The sequence below is a fragment of the Aristolochia californica genome, unplaced genomic scaffold, assembly GCF_029961685.1.
Source record: "Aristolochia californica isolate CCGP_79_NKW_82.1479 unplaced genomic scaffold, dmAriCali1.0.hap1 SCAF_1, whole genome shotgun sequence".
NCBI lineage: Eukaryota > Viridiplantae > Streptophyta > Magnoliopsida > Piperales > Aristolochiaceae > Aristolochia > Aristolochia californica.
In genome coordinates, this window is record NW_027181770.1 from 7,415,999 (window position 1) to 7,433,950 (window position 17,952).

Consider the following 17,952-nt stretch of genomic DNA (forward strand, 5'->3'; position numbering starts at 1 on the left):
AGCGTATCAGGTTAGTCGATGCTCTTTTTGAGCTTGCTACTCAGCTAATCCAGATTTTCGAGCTTGTAGCGCAATTGGGCGACTGGTCAAATGCGTGGAGAATGAATTGTAATCCGACTGGGAAGTGGGAACCAAACTGGAAATATTCGAGCAAATCAAAAGAGTCTTTCATAATCGTCAGTTCCTGAACATTCTTTTGGGGTAGACAGAAAATCCTCGGCATCATGCAGCTTTCGGTGTTCAGTCATGACTCTGCTGTCCCTTTGCCTTCTCTTCTACAAAATCAACTGCCAAAACACCTCCTTATTGCATGTTTCAAAACTGGGTGCCCACTCCAACGGCTAGTTTTCTTCCCTTCCACATCTAAAATTAAATCCAAGAATGCTTCTGTAACATGAAAGCTTGCATGGGAGAGAGAGCCCCTTCAATGGATTTTCCAGTTAAGGCACTTCGACGGATTCTGGAATCTCCCGGGATTCATCAAGGTCATGCTTGCTTTGATGTACTCAGTGCTAAACTTGCGGAGAGAGCTGGCTTCAAGTATTGTTTTACGAGTGGTATACGTGTTTTTTTTTTTTTAATAGCTTGGTGCTCATTGTTTTCTATTCAACAAATTATGTTGAGATTTTTTTTAATAGCTTGGTGCTCATTGTAATCTCTGTAATTACGTGATTTTCATTAATCAATGTTAAACTCTCCTCTCCTCCGTGCATATTTTGTAAAACAGCTATTTAAGGCGACGACATGAATGAAAAAATATGAAAGAAATTGAAGTTTTATTCTTTAGTTGGTATCGGAGCAGGAGAATCATTCTCCCGTCGCCGATCCCATAGTCGAAGAACAGAGCAGCAACTCTGTCGCCGAAAAAAAAAAAAACAGCGCAGGTATGCTCCGTGAACGAAGAAGACGTTGTTTGCGTTTCTCTTCGGCCATCGCTATAACACAAAACCGCCGCCACTCCGAACTCCCGAAAGTCGCCGATGAACCGCCACCAAACCACCTTCCAGCGATCGGTACCAGCGTCACCAATGCAGAAGACGAAGAGCCGCACCAACGTCTCGAGCTCTATTCATCTCCGTCGTCACCCCACTCCGGCGGACCTTCCGGATGACGCCGACGACTGAAGTCGAGCCACCGCTCGGCTTTCTAGCGTACTGCCAGCCCGAACGTCATCGGCGAAGAAGAAGTTGCACCGTCCACAAAGAAGATGATGGTACGAAGAAAAAAATTCGCTTCTGTTAACTTAGGTCCCACATTTTTATTTTTCTGACGGGTCGCCAAATCGGACAACTTCTTGAACCAGACCGAAAACAGAGACCCGAACCACTTCTTGGACCGGATAAAAATAGATACCCAACCCGGGTCAACCCAGTGGCAGACCAAACCAGATCAGTTCTCTGACCGGATCAGACCGGATCAGACCAAAACCCAAAAAAAAAAAGTCTTATTCAGAAAGCGGACCAGACCAGTTCTTTGACTGGACCGGAATTAGAGTCCCAAACTAGGTCAACCCAATGAATAGAAAGCGGACCAGGCCAATATTTTTGGGTAATCATCACCGATCTTCTTGCATCATGTCGAAGGAATAAAAACCAGAGCGTATTTGTACTCATTATGGTAAGACTGGGCATACAAAGTTCATATATTATGAACTTATTGGGTATCCAGAATGGTTGGATCCTACTAAAGCGTCTCGCAAACGGAACACTAAAGAAAATAATCATGCTTCTGTTGTAGTAGCAGAGTCCACCACCCCTCCTACATCCTGTAAGGTTCTTAATATTTCCACTCCTAGTAGAAATAGTGAATGGATAATTGATTTTGGTACTACTGATCATATGACCTTTGACAATCATCATGTTAAAATTATGAAACCATCTGAACATCATATCTACAGCAAATGCTCATGTTATTGGACAAGGTTACATCACCCTCACTGAAAATCTGAGTCTTGATTCTGTCTTAATTGTTCCAACCCTCAATCATAATTTATTCTCAAGTTCTCAAATAACACGCACTTTGCATTGTATTGTGATCTTTTGGCCTAACCGTTGTGTGTTTAAGGACATTCGAACTTGAAAGACAATTGGTCATGGTACTAGAAGGGGGAAACTCTGTTACCTTGATTTGAAGCCAAAGAGTTATCATCAGTTAGCTCAAGCATTCTCCGTGAATAAATCTACAACATATGATATTTGGTTATGGCATAAAAGGTTGGGTCACTCATCCTTTGGTTATTTAAAGAAAGTGTTTCCAAAACTCTTTGCTAGATTATTTGTTTTAGATTTTAAGTACAAGGTATGTGAATTGGCTAAAAGTCATCGTGTTCTATTTCAAATAAGCATGAATAGGAGTCCAACACCCTTTATGATTATCCACTTTGATGTATGGGGTCTAACAAATATAGACTCTGAGTGATAAACGATGGTTTGTTTCCTTTATTGATGGTCACACCCGGATGACTTGGATTGGTTTAATGAAATTAAAAAGTGAAATTAGTTCGTTGTTCAAACAATTTCACAAAATGATAGCCACTCCCTACCATTCTACAATACAAACTCGCAGTAGTGACATTGGTGGAGAATTTGTTAATCAAGGTTTGAAAGAATATCTAGACGATCATGGAATTAGTCATCAAACTACTTGTTCGTACACCCCTTAGAAAAATGGGGTTGCAGAGCAAAAGAACCGCCACCTTCTTGAGGTTGTTCGTGCTTCCTTGTTTGAAGCTCATATGTCGGTGAAGCCATCACAACTGCAGCTTATCTTATCAACCGAATACCCTCAAGTGAGTTACAATTTCAGACTCCCTTGAGTGTTCTTCATGAAACTATAGTCCACCTACTGTGTCGAATCTGCCACCTAGATTTTTTGGGTGTGTATCCTTTGTTCATCTCCATAAGCCATTGAGAAATAAATTGGAACCTCGAGCTCTCAAGTGTGTCTTTGTTGGTTATGCTCAACATCAGAAAGTTTATCGTTGTTATCATCCTCCCTCTCACAAATTGTATGTCACTCTTGATGTAATATTTCATGAAGATAACATGTATTATTCTATTCCCGAATCTTCAATTTAGGGGGAGAACAGGATTGAATTGTAGACCTTTAATCGTCATTTGGATATCTTGGATACTATAAGTGGTAAGTATTCAAATTACAGCAATGAACATCAAAATGATACAAATGAGCATGATTCACAGGATGGAGACAGACAAGACCAGATGGAAGTGATGCAATCAGAGTCTCAGCTGACATCTTCCCCCCTTCATAATGTACCAGTGGATCAATTGCTTTCTGAGTCTGAGTCCATGTCTGAGCCTCAAGTAAGTTCTGAAACTCAACTAATAGTGCTAGCTCATTGAACCACAAGAGGAAAACCTAGTGTCAATTATGAACCTCTTCTCACCTCTAAATCTCAGTATCCAATACATAATTTTGTGTCTTATGATAGATTGTAAAAGGCAAATGAAGTATTTGTGAATCAATTATCTGCTATATCTATTCCTTATAGTGTGCAGGAAGCCTTGAAAGATCCTAAGTGGAAAAAAGCTATAAATGAAGAAATGAGGTCCCTCCAAAAGAATTCAACATGGAAGTGGTTAACCTACCTGTAGGAAAGACACCGGTCGGATGCAGGTGATTATTTACCATTAAATATAAAGCCGATGGTACCATTGAAAGGTTCAAAGCAAGGCTTGTAGCCAAAGGATATACTCAAACCTACGAGATCGATTATATGGAGACATTCGCACTAGTGGCCAAAATCAATATTGTTCGGAGTCTACTATCTCTGGTTGGGAATCTTAGTTGGCCCTTATATCAGTTTGATGTTAAAAATGTATTTTTGCATGGAGATCTCCAAGAAGAAGTCTATATGGAATTACCTCCTGGATGTATTATGCATAACAAATGATGCAAGCAAGTATGTAAACCGAGGAAATCCCCATATGGTTTGAAGCAGTCCCCGAGAGTGTGGTTTGGAAGGTTCACAAATTTTATGAAATCTATCGGATACAAGCAAAGCAACTCATATCATATTCTCTTCCTGAAATATAACAAGGAGGCCATCACAACTCTTATTGCGTATGTTGATAATATGATATAACTAAGAATGATCCAGAAGAAAAGAAAGCATTGCAAAGTCATCTTGCTAGAGAGTTTGAAATGAAAGATGTTGGCTACTTAAAATATTTTCTTGGTATTGAAGTGTCAAGATCCAAGGATGGAATTTTTTTATCTCAACAAAAATATGCTTTGGATTTATTGAAGGAAACTGGTATGACAGCATGTAGTCTAGTCAATACTCCTATGGAAGAAAATTTGAAACTGGGAACACATTCAGATCAAGTCTCTACTAACAAGGAACGTTATCAGAGACTAGTTGGGAGGTTAATGTATCTTGCACATATCGGTCCAAATTTATTTTATGTACTAAGTGTGGTTAGTTAGTTTATGCACACTCCAAGTGAAGAACATATGAATGTCATCAACCGTATCTTCCGCTACTTGAAATCATCTCCAGGAAAAGGAATTTTGTTTAAAAAAGGAGGCGACTTGAAAAATGAAGGTTATACCGATGGCGATTGAGCTAGGTCAATAGAGGATCAACGATCTATGGTTACTTGGAGAAGTAAGAAACAAGAGGTGGTGGCCAGATCGTCAACTGAAGTCGAATACCGGGGAATGGCCAAGGCAATATGTGAATTATTATGGATCAAAAATCTCATAAAAGAACTACACAATGAGTAGACAAGTCCTATGAAATTATACTGTGATAGTAAGGCAGTATGTGATATTGCCCACAACCCAGTCCAACATGAAAGAACTAAACACATTGAAGTTGATAAACACTTTATTAAGGAAAAGCTAGAACCAAGAATCATTGAAGTCCCTCATGTTCGGTCTCAAGATCAACTTGCCGATGTGCTGACCAAGGCAGTGTCTTATCGAGCTTTTAACAATTGTCTCGACAGGTTGGGCACGAGTAATATCTATGCACCAACTTGAGGGGGAGTGTTGAGATTTTTTTCCTTACGAAGAAATATATTCTTACCTTCTCAATACATATCCTGTAATCTTTGTAATTACGTGATTTTCGTTAATCACTCTTAAACTCTCCATGTATAGTTTGTAAAATGGCTATTTAAGCCGACAACGTGAATGAGAAAATATGAAAGAAATTGAAGTCTTGTTCTTTAGTAAGTATTGTTTCTCAGCTCACAGTATCTATTTTTTTTATATGATTTTGTTGCGTAGGATCTCTTCCGGGTGGGTTACTGATGGTTCAATTTGAAAATTTCTATTATCGTGCTATGTGACTTTACCAAAAGGCTATAACCACATGGTTCTCGTAGTTAATTTGAGTTACTGATATTGGAGTTGCATCTTCCCAAGTATTTATTCTTCTTGTTACCATTTGGAATTATTCATTTAACTCCTAGTGTATAGCATGTGTTATGAGAGGGAAAGTGAACTTGTTTCGTGTTGAATCGTGAAGGTAACATGGTATCTGTAGTAACCTGCGAGGAAGGATAATCCTGCTCTTTGCCTTTGAAACATGAAATACCAGAGGTTATGCTTGATTTTTGTGCCCGGTGCCTTCATATCATATTTCTTTGTGGCGTTCTTTTCTTGCATAGAAGATTCAATTCTTGGTAATTTCACCAGTCACAACTTTTCTAATTAAATACTTATCCTAGTTCTTTTTCTTTTTTCAGACTTATCTATTTCAGCTGCCATATTGGGATTGTTAACCATTTTATTATGAGAAACGGTTTCTCATTAAGTATGGTCTCAAACTGCTACCAACTCCCTTGGTAACACGATGCCATTAATACCTTGATGGGAGGTTGGCACAGTTACGTTTTTTGGATTCAGTTTGGTCCCTCGTCTCATCACTCAAGCCCCTTCAGTTGAGCCATTGCCGAGAGTGTTCAGAGATCGGAAGCGTCGAACAGAGAGAAGGAATCTGAACCGTATGGAACGAGGTATGATCTTTGCTTCCGTTTAAATTTATATGATGAATTTCATGTCGTTAGAAATTCATGTTTAGGCTTACAGTTGGTATCAGAGCAGATCTCTGATCCTTCGTATCGGTTCCATTTGAGCTTAAGTTTAAAAGCTTTGTTTTCGGTCTCTGTTTTTTTTACAAAAACAAATTTATGTGGTCTTTGCATGAGAGAGCGTGGGCTTCGGCGTCGACGACTTTAAGGAACGCCAACAAACTTTTGTCTCTGTGGACAGCTGGAAGTTGAAGACGACCTCCAGCGTGCAGATATGAAATTAAATTCATAAGGTATTTTTGTAAATACTGTCGAGTTGGCTCGGGATGAATCTTCTGCGACTCGCCGTTCCAACTCGGAAATCGCAACTCAGGTCGGGGTGACTCGGTGTAAAAAAAAAAAAGCACGGGTCGACTCAGACGAGTTGAGTTGGCTCGCCGTTCCAAGACCGAGCCGACTCGGTACTTATATTTGATCTTGCGCCAGCGGGATTCGAACCCGCGTGCTAGAAAAATCATCTGCGCCAGTGACCATTAGGCCACTGGTCGTCGGCTATTTTGTATATTGGAATTTTTTAATTTATTTCCTGTTACAGTTTTTATGCTTTTTTGGCATATATTTAAATGCATGAAATTAAAGTTATGCATAATATTTTAGTTTTTAATTATGCATATCTTATGAGAATATTTTGTGTATAATGATAACATGTTAGTATCAGTTAAAATTATGCAATTCATGTTATTCTCCTACATTTATGAGATTTAATGTCTAGTGATCCATATAATTTTTATTAATTAGAGAGTAGCCACAACATCTTTAACTTAATAAAAATTATATATTATGATTAGGATCACAAAAAGAATATTAGACATTAATTCTAAATAATTTTACTTGATATAATAAAAAAATTTCCACAGGAATTTTTATTATATTTGAGTTTATTAGTTAGGATAAAATATCAAGTTATTCATAATTTACCCACAGGAATTATGAATTCATAAATAATTTGATAGTTTTATCATAAAGAAACAGTAGATGTTAATTGTACTTAATTATACTTCATATAATAAATTTTATCCCATATGAATTTTTATTATATTTGAGTTTATATTAATTAGGATAAAATATCAAATTATTCATAATTTACCCACATGAATTATGAATTCATAAATAATTTTATAGTTTTATCATCAAATTTACTCATAAAGAATATTGAATTTGCTTGAATTAAAAAATATTTAGCCCACAGGCAATGTTTTTTATGTCAATTGATTTAATTTTTAAGCATGATTTACATTGGTAAAGCATGATATTTTATTCAGGCCTCAGTTTTAACATAAGCATGTAATTTGTAATTTTATGCGGTTATACAACCAACACATTTCTCTGATATTCGTTGTGATATCCCTGATCTTAAGAGAGATAATTATAAGGTCTGGAAAGAGACAATACTTCTTCATTTAGGGTGGATGGACATAGATTATGCTATTAGGAAAGACGAACCACCAATAATTACTGATACCAGCACTACAGCTGAAATTAAACTTTATGAACGATGGGAGTGATCTAATCGCCTCAGTGTAATGTTTATTAAGACTAAAATTGTTATTGGTATTCGTGGTTCTGTTGAGCAATATGAAAATGTCAAAGATTTGCTGAAAGCCATTGATGCACAATTTATCACTTCAGATAAGGCATTAGCAAACACCCTAATCATGAAGTTCTCATCCCTAAAGCACACCAGTATGAGAGGTATGCGCAAGCACATCATGCAAATGAGGGATATTGCGGCTCAATTAAAAAATCTCGAGGTTGATATGTTAGAATCTTTTGTGGTACATTACATCCTGAATTCCCTTCTGCACCAATATGGACCCTTCAAAATCTCGTACAACACACATAAAGATAAATGGTCAGTTAATGAACTTTTGACCATGTGTGTTCAAGAGGAAGGGAGACTGGTGATGGAACAAGGAGAAAGTATCATGCTGACAACACATGGAAAGGACAAAGATAATCCAACCTCATTTGTTTGTTATGAATCTAATATGGTTAATGTCAATAATTACACTTGGTGGATTGATTCTGGATCAACAATCCACATCTCGAATTCCTTGCAAGGTTAGCAAAACCTAAGGAAACCAGTGGGAAGTGAGCATCACATTTTCTCAGGAGACCAGATGAGCTCACATGTGGAAGCTATAAGAACTTGCTATTTAAATTTAAGTAGTGGCTTTGTTTTAAAATTAGAAAAGACTTTTTGTGTTCCAAGTTTCTCCAGAAACTTGATTTCAGTTTCAAGGCTTGTACCTTATGAATATTCTTTTAACGTTTCAGACTCATATTTCAGTTTATATTATAAGTTTGATTGTGTTGGGAATGGTACATTGTCTGATAGTCCTTATAGCATTAATTTATAAAACAATGCCACCTACGGTTAATGCATGTTCACACTGGTAATAAAAGAGGTGTTATTAATGATGATTCCTCTACATTATGGCACCGAAGATTAGGTCATATCTCCATAGATAGAATTAAAAGATTAGTGAATAAAGGGGTACTTAATACTTTGAATTTTACTAATTTCGATACTTGTGTAGACTGCATTAAGGGAAAACAGACTAACAAGTGAAAGAAATGTGTTAATAGGAGTTCAACCATATTAGAGATCATACATACTGATATATGTAGTCCAGATATGTAGTCCAGACATGGACTCACATGGTCAGAAATACTTCATCTCTTTTATAGATGATTCCTCACGATACATGTATCTCTACAAGCTTTATAACAAGAATGAAGCATTAGATGCCTTTAAGGCTGAAGTAGAGACACAATGCGGTAAGCAAATTAAGATCGTGAGATCAGATAGAGGTGGAGAATACTATGGTAAATACAGAGAGAATGGACAAGCACCTGGGCCATTTGCAAAGTTTCTTCAAGAACATGGGATTCTTGCCCAATATACCATGCTTGGTTCTCCGGACCAAAATGGTGTAGCAGAAAGAAAAAACCGAACATTATTAGGCATGGTGCGGAGTATACTTAGCAACTCCAATCTTCCTAGATCCTTGTGGCCTGAAGCACTTAAGACGGTAGTGTATATATTAAACTGAGTTCCAACCAAAGTTGTTCCAAAAACGCCATTTGAATTATGGAAAGGTTGGAAACCGAGTTTGCGACATATGTGCGTTTGGGGATGCCCGTCTGAAGTGAGAATTTATAATCGACAAGAGAAGAAGTTGGACCCAAGGACCATTAGTGGGTATTTCATTAGATATGCTGAAAGGTCTAAAGGCTACAGATTTTATTGTCCATCACAACACTAGGATTGTGGAATCAAGAAATGCAAAATTTCTTGAAAATGACTTGATCAGTGGGAGGATTCCAACACGGAACATAGTTTCTAAGAAGGATCATTCAGAAATTCAACCTTCCACCTCAATTGATAGATTGGTTATTAATCACAGCACCCCTCAAGTACAAACTGGTGTTGAACACCCAATCATTGAAGTTCCACAAAATGCTGACGACATTTCAGTAGATCAGATACTTCAAGAGTTGCCAAGCACTTTTGAACAACTAGTTAACCACATACTTCTCAGAAAAATGATGGTTCAACATTAAGAAGATCTACTAGACTTAGGAGATCAGCAATTCCTGATGATTATATTGTGAATATGCAAGAATCTGACATTGGAACCGCAAATGATCCCATGTATTTTTCAGAAGCCATGAGTTGCAAAGAATCAGAATTATGGTACAATGTCATGAAGGAAGAGATAAACTCGTTGCTAAAGGATTCACTCAGAAAGAAAGAATCGATTACAAGGAAACTTTTTTCTCCTGTATCTAAGAAAGATTCCTTGCGCATTATTTTGGCATTAGTAGCCCATTTTGACTTAGAGTTGCAACAAATGGATGTGAAAACGGCATTTCTCAATGGAGATCTAGAGGAGGAGGTTTACATGAAACAACCTGAAGGGTTCCCCTCTAGTGATGGTGATCAATTGGTTTGCAAGCTAAAAAAGTCAATATATGGATTAAAACAAGCATCCCACCAATGGTATTTGAAATTCCATAATGTAATTTCTTCATTCGGGTTTGTAGAAAATATTATGGATCAATGTATATACTAGAAGGTCAGTGGGAGTAAAATCTGCTTTCTTGTTTTATATGTGGATGACATTTTGCTAGCAACCAATGATAAGGGTTTTCTACATGAGGTGAAACAATTTCTCTCTAAAAATTTCGATATGAAGGATATGGGTGAGGCATCTTATGTCACTGGCATTAAGATTCATAGAGACAGATTTTGAGGTATCTTAAGTCTGTCTCAGGAAACCTGTATTAATACAATGTTAAAGAGATTTCAGATGAAGGATTGTTCACCAAGTGTAGCTCCCATTGTGAAGGGTGATAGGTTCAATTTGAACCCATGCCCGAAGAACGGCCTTGAATGGGAACAAATAAAGGACATTCCACATGCTTTTTTTGTCGGAAGCCTAATATATGTTCAAGTCTGCACAAGACCTGATATTGCATTTGTTGTTGGAATGTTGGGGCGATATCAGAGTAATCCTAGGTTATACCAATGGAGAGCTGCAAAGAAAGTAATCAGGTACCTTTAAGGAACCAAAGACTACATGTTAATGTATAGACGAGTGGACAATCTAGACGTCATTGGTTACTCAGATTCTGACTTTGCTGGCTGTATTGATTCCCGCAAATCAACATCAGGATACATTTTCTTGATGGCCAGTGGAGCAATATCATGGAGGAGTACCAAACAGACTTTGACCACCACGTCGACTATGGAATTCGAGTTAGTTTCCTGTTTTGAGGCTACTTCACATAGTGTATGGCTTAAGAGTTTCATTTATGGGCTTAGAATTATGGATTTTATCTCTAGGCCATTAAAATTGTATTGCAACAATTCCGCTGTTGTTTTTATGGCCAAGAACAATAATAGTGAAAGTCGAAGTAAACACATCGACATAAAGTATTGGGCCATAAGAGAACGTGTTAAAGAAAAGAAAGTTGTCATTGAGCACGTTAGCACTGACTTCATGATCGCAGATCCTTTGACTAAGGGCATGCCACTGTTTAAATTCAAGGATCATGTTGTGAATATGGGACTTGGTTCCATTATGTAAATTTTTCATTATATGAACAATGTTATTTCAGTGAAATTCTTAATTACTGCGATGTTTTTTCTCATATTTATGTGCACTTTAATTTTGAGAAAATTTATCTGTATTGGACCAAGAGTAAAAATAGGGTTTATTCATGAAGTATAAGAAACAAATACATAGTAATATATGGAAGATAATACTCATCATTAGAGGACCTATCGCCATGATTCATGTATTTATTACTTAAATTCAGATTATCGATGGGTTTAAAATTATATTAGAAATTTGGACCAAGTGGGAGAATGTTAACCGTTTTATCGTGAGAAACGGTTTCTCATTAAGTATGCTCCAAAAGTTTTGGCCATACCCAAGGGAGAAAAGTGGTCTCCAGTTATGCGCATAAAAGCAGCCATTGATGCCCGAAATGAGAGTAGATCTGACATTGTTATTGTTGCAAGGACAGATTCTCGTCAAGCTGTATCATAGGAGGAATCACTTTGGAGGTCACGGGCCTTTGCAGATGCTGGAGTAGATGTTCTTTTCATTGATGCGCTGGCTTCAAGAGAAGAAATGAAGGCCTTGTGTGATATTTCTCCTCTGCTCCCAAAGATGGTATGTTATTATTGTTCAGTATATTCAAAACTGAAACAGGAGTTCAGATTATTTTTCCTTGACACATATAATTTGCACAATTAAAGGCATCAATTATCTATCGGATGGTGCCTATGAGTAGTGATGGTGCCCAATTTGGTGAGAGAAATGCAATTTAAACATCAACAAATGCCTCTGTAGTGCTTGATGTAGTCATTCATTTGCCTGTCTAGGTTTAGATGAACAAACAGTCTCTATCTCTTTGATTTGATGCCTTCCCCTCATAGAGATTCATGCCTCTTGTCTAAAGTAATGTTGTTATTTTTTTCTGTTCAAGTATCCTCTCAAATTTTGTGCGAGAAATTGCATCATTGAAAGTAAAAAGATCATAACAAACTATTTCATCCTTAACTATCATATATTTGAAAACATGCAACGGAAGCAATTTTATTTTAAGAGACTCCTACTGTTTCTCTACTTGGATAGGTGGTAAATATATACTTTACATTCATGTTCTTCAACTTCCAGAAGTCACGATGGTCCTTAAAAGATGAGAATATCTGCATTTGTCAAGTAAAGCACACTCCACTGCTCCCTGAGCTTTCCTGGTGAAAATTTCAAAGCCATGAACATTTGATAAAGGCAATCTAACTGTAGCAAACCCTTTAAGATTCAGTTATGCAAATTTATTTATGGAGCAGCTTTTCTACCAAACATATGTTGACAAACAAATCTCCCTTGTTGAATTCCATCTTCTCGTTGTCTTAAAAAAAGATATTTACTAATCTGTTTGACTTGTTGGTGGAATAACGCCTCATAGTTTGATGTCAAGGAAATTCCTGTAACTATTAATTGGGAAAAAGGCCTTGTAAATTTGGCTAATTATTTCAGGATGAACCTGGACCTAACTGGAATATAGTATCAGAGTTTGTACTGTCCATATCTAAGACCAGTTATCCGTTTTACACCTAGACATGCAGGGAAGTGTTAGTGAGGATTATCCCTCATGAATAATATTGAAAACCCTGTAGTTTTTAGTTGGGAAAAAACATCTTAGCTTCAGCCAGTAATTTTGCCATGGACTTGAACCTTACAGAACACGACTGTTCCTTCTTATTGATAGGATTTTGAATAGTGACAGAAAAAGTCTAGTCTCCACTAGCTTCTTGTAGTCTGATATTTATTTTTTCATTAAAGTATGCTGCTGTTTCCTTATTGTATTTACAGGTCGCCTCATGTACATTTTGCTCCTTGTTAGCCGTGTTAATGAATTCTCTTCACATTGCTGTCCATAAAACAAAAAGTCTCAAAGATGTTAACAGAAACGTTACAGCTCTAGTAAAATTAGTAGTAGGTCGAAGTCTTTCTACTATTCTTGATTAATACTACTCAAATAATGCATGTACTTCAGAGAACCACTAAAATTATTCATTTATTTATTCAAATCTTTGTGTAGGCTAACATGCTTGAAGGTGGAGGCAAGACCCAATACTAAACCCAATTGAACTGGAAGAGATTGGGTTCAAGCTCGTTAGTTATCCATTGTCCTTAATTGGGGTATCAATTCAAGCAATGCAGGTAAAAAGTTCTTTCTTCACTGGTTTAATATGTTCTAGACCAGACATCTCCAATTTTCATTGTCTATTATTTTTTCTTTGTTTTACAGTGTGGAAAAGCTTTTCGCTTAATTTAAGCTGCCAAAATGTTTGGTAGGTATAATTTGAAAGGTGGATCAGTGGTTGAAGTAGTTCATGGTGCTTTAGGTTCATTTTCTTCCTCTGGAAAGAGTTTGGTGGCTAAAGTTGTTAATACTTGATGCTACTTTAGGTTCATTTTCTTCTACCAAGCATTGTAGTAGTACTTTCAGTGGGCCATAAGTACTTGAAACTTCTACAGGATGCACTTGTTGGTATAAAAAGAGGCCGTTTTCCCCCTCCAGGGGCCATGGCATCCTTCAATGAAATAAAAGAAATAATGCTTATTACGAAGAAGAAAAACGCTACACTACTACAGCCAGCCGCTACCAAAGAGGTTGACCACTGTCCTACAACTTAATTCCAATACATTTAGGTTATTCATCTGCAAGCAAAGATCAGTATAATACACAACCTGCAACCCAAGTGGATAGAGAGCAAAGAGTTGAAAGATCGAAAGATGGAGTGGTTGAAGTATTAAACCCATATTTATATGATGACAAATACAGATCAAGAATCTGGTCTCGCTCATTGAGAGTCAAAAGCACAGGAAAGGATGGGTTTGTGAAGCTTGATGTCAGGATACATGTAAGGTTTTAATCACTATTACTTCTACAGAGACTCCTAAAAACGTGTATTCTCTGTTACTCAATATTAAACAAATGTTTTGAGAAACATACAACTTCTGTTTTTGCAGGCAGGGTGGATTCACAAACATAATTCAGGGTACCGTGTTCTTGTTAAAGTTTCCAAAAACCTTTTTAATATATTTGCAGTTGATATGAGTGAATTGTGAAAACCTCTGCTGGTCTTGGACAGGTGTTGGGGGCATAAATCTCAAGGAATTATTAGCTGATGCGACAGTGGATGTGGATCTTGATGGTAATGTCCCAAGAGGAAGGAAATTGGTAGATTTTGTTGATACAATGGGTGACCGGATTGAAGTGTTTTTGGAGTGAGACCATCCAAATTTTACAATCCATCTACTCTCTTCCACAACCTTCACAAATGGTATATGCATTTGATGTCTCGTCTAAGCTTATTTGAAGCTTTGTCAAATCTCCATTAGTTTTGTAGTTGTTTGAACGTTCATGTTCTGTACAGTAGCCTGTTCACAGTGACAAACTTTCTCTAGTAAAGAGTGGTGCAGGAGAGAGAAGTGGAGTAAGGGGGAAGGGACATGGAAGTCATGGAACAGTTTTTCTTTATGAACTAATGGATATTTTGTGTTTGAATTCATATCAGTTTCCTTTTGCTTTGCTTTGTTCTTCACTTATCAAACAACATTCTTTGTAAGGAGAGGTAGCCTTGCTGAACAAATGGCTTGAATCATGAGTCTCGTTCTGTGTGCAATCCACTTTAAATAATATAATTTTTTATTGGTTTTAAATGCAAAAGCTAGTCTGGTTGGCGGCACTCAAGAATTTTCTTTTCCTTTCAAAAGTGTTAACTACCAAAACCAGACGTGTTCTTTTCTCTACCAATCTTATTTCCTACTTTCTGCTATTGGTATTAATTCATTCTCCCTTTACGATCTTTCCGGCGGAAAACCTCAGATAAGCTATGACATTAAAGCAGATTAACAACCTACCCTCGTTTAATTTCATGAAGTGGGACTCTTAGTTTCTTAATCTACACTGTTCATCAACCATTTCATGACCATACCTTTAATCTTCTTCTTCCGAAATTTACGTATTTATGCCCGTGAGCAGCCACTCGTTTCTCCAGTCTCCACTCGCTTCTCTTCCTGATTTAAGGATGCTGGGCGACTGCGACTTCTTACCGTGTTTCCGACGGAAGAAATCCCGTGCCGGCCATGAACTTAACCCAGTTCTGCTCATTCCCGGCATTGCCGGTTCCGTGCTCAACGCCAGGAACAAGACGACCGGACTCGAGATTCGCGCTTGGGTTCGGATTTTCCTGGCTGATCTCGAGTTCAAGAGGAAGTTGTGGGCAACATTCAACCCCAAAACAGGTGCTGTTCTTTTGGATCTTTGAGCCTTCGTGTAACCCGATCCTCTCGTTTGTTGGAAGATTTTAATTAATTAATTCTCCTTGTCGTCTTGTTTTCCAGGGTATACAGAGTCGTTCGACCCTAATGTGGACATTTTAGTACCAGACGATGATTACGGATTGTATGCCATCGACATTTTAGACCCATCGTGGGTAATGATCAACATTTTTTTTTTCTGTTTTTCGTCACTATGCTTGCTCATGGACACAGCTCTATGTTCACCGCCTTCAATTGGTTTTTACGTCGATGATTTTGTCGTCGTTTTTGTTACAGTTCGTCAAGCTGGTTCATTTAACAGACGTCTATTATTTTCACGACATGATTAATATGCTAATTGAGTGCGGATACGAGAAGGGAACTACACTCTTCGGATATGGCTATGACTTCCGGCAAAGCAACAGGCAAGGAATTTGACGATTGAAAACGGCGGATACTGATCATGGTGATCTTAGCTTACCTTTCAGTTTGCTATAATGAATGCAGGATCGACAAAGCCATGGACGGCCTAAAACTAAAACTAGCTGCAGCTTCCAAAGCATCAGGAGGGAAAAAAATCGATATTATATCACACTCAATGGGTGGATTGCTTATGCTTTCTTTCCTCTCACTTCATCCGGATGTGAGCATCCCTCTGTTTTATACTCTCTCTCATGACTTACAATCATGCTTCTGAAGCTACTAGCAGATGAGTCTAAATTTCCCCTTCTGCTAATCAGGTTTTTGCGAAGTACGTAAACAAGTGGATTTGTATTGCATGCCCATTTCAAGGTATAACTTCCATTAACCCAAGTCCCTGTGGAGAAATTTGTTTCGGAAGAGAGTACTGACGCTAGCAATAATTCTTCCGACAGGCGCAGCAGCTTGCATCAATGATCGCCTTCTAAGAGGAGTGGAGCTCGTTTCTGGACTTAAAAGTTTGTTCTTCGTTAAAAGATGGACGTTGCATCAATTGGTAAACTTTATAACACTGCGGCTATCTGGCTTTGAGGGTGTCGATGATTCCTTCCCAACTTCTCTGCTTTGATTCACAGATAGTGGAGTGCCCTTCCATTTACGAAATGCTGCCAAACCCAGATTTTGCTTGGCGGCAACCACCCGTTATTCGGGTCTGGAGAAAACAATCTGAAACTGCTGATCATTCTGAACTTCCCGTCGTGGAGTTGGAGAGCTACGGCCCTGATGAGAGTTCCCTTCTTTTTGAAGAAGCTTTGAAGGATAATGAGGTACCCAGTGAATTGCCAGACGGGAATAAGAAGATTTAATGATGATAAATCCAGCTTCCGTTAACTATTGGCAGTTAATTCTTTTACAGCTAACGTATGGTTGCAAGACAATTCCGCTTCCATTTAATAACAAAATCCTCTCATGGGCTGCTCAGACTCGCCAAGTTTTCAACAACGCTCGGTTACCCAGCAGCGTCTCCTTCTACAACATTTTCGGTTCATCTTTCGATACGCCTTTTGATGTTTGGTATGTACTTGATTTGCCTCCAACTCTCTATTCAATTAAAAACTTTTAAAATCGAACTTGTTCGACAGTTCAGGCGCGTACGTCATTTTTGAGAACCATTTTCATGGCAGAAAAGTACTCCTTAAAAACATGCAGGTTTAAGGCACTGGCTGCGTCATCTAAAACATTCTTTTTCTTCTTCTAATACAGCTACGGAACAGAAAGTTCCCCCATTAATGACCTATCCGAGATATGGCACTCCACTGTAAGTGAATCAGTTTAGTCACAGATACATGTAAGATGCTTATTGCCATTGTTTTGCATCTTTTAATGTTCTAATATCTATAATAGTGACTGGTTTTACTTTGTCTTGGTTTTCCTTTTCATTCATGTCGATTACAGCCTCAATTTTCTTTTGCCGATGGAGATGGAATTGTTCCTGCTGAATCAGCCAAGGTACTCATTAAAATTGTCTTAATAGATGAGGAGAGAAATGGCTATTTGGCCACGGTGAAGTAGTGACCGGAATAGCAGCCTGAATTCCTTCTGTTTAATGATTTGTGCAGGCTGATGGCTTACTGGCAGCGGCGAGAGTGGCCGTAAAGGTGAACCATCAGGAAATGCTAACTGACGAGACAGTTTTTGAGCTCATCAGACAGTGGTTAGGAGTGAGCAAAGAGTTACGGAATTCCTCCAAAGTGATCGATGAAGCTCAAATACTAAAAACTTGTTAAATTCAGAGCTAAACGCCCAAATCACATCATAATGTGCTCGCTACTTCTTCTAATTATTTGATCAACTGTTGATTTCTTCTTCCGTTATACCGAAGCAGATAAAATATTCAGATGACGCTTTTCAAGAATTATCTATGGAAGGAGACAGAGGTCTCATGATCTATCTGATCCTATCCGAAAATAAAAAATTCTGGCACCAACTGTTCAATCTCTTACTTCCCGTTCAACCTCACCGGCTTTTTCATCAGAACTCCATGGGACCACGATTGGTGGCTGATCGAAGAGGCCTTGAGCCATGTGGACTCACCACCGTGGTTACGTTCGGTTCTTTCT

At 38.0% G+C, this 17,952-nt stretch overlaps 1 protein-coding gene across 1 annotated transcript; it reads left to right on the forward strand.

Annotated features, from left to right (window-relative positions):
- The first annotated feature begins 15,180 nt into the window (after positions 1–15,180).
- LOC137958791 (phospholipase A(1) LCAT3-like) lies at positions 15,181–17,894 on the forward strand. Its single transcript, XM_068805926.1, has 11 exons — positions 15,181–15,397; positions 15,497–15,588; positions 15,710–15,837; positions 15,920–16,055; positions 16,153–16,204; positions 16,288–16,388; positions 16,468–16,659; positions 16,749–16,906; positions 17,096–17,150; positions 17,288–17,341; positions 17,452–17,894. Exons 1-11 carry the CDS (start codon positions 15,181–15,183, stop codon positions 17,617–17,619), a joined length of 1,353 nt encoding a protein of 450 aa, XP_068662027.1. The 3' UTR covers positions 17,620–17,894.
- Positions 17,895–17,952: the final 58 nt, after the last annotated feature.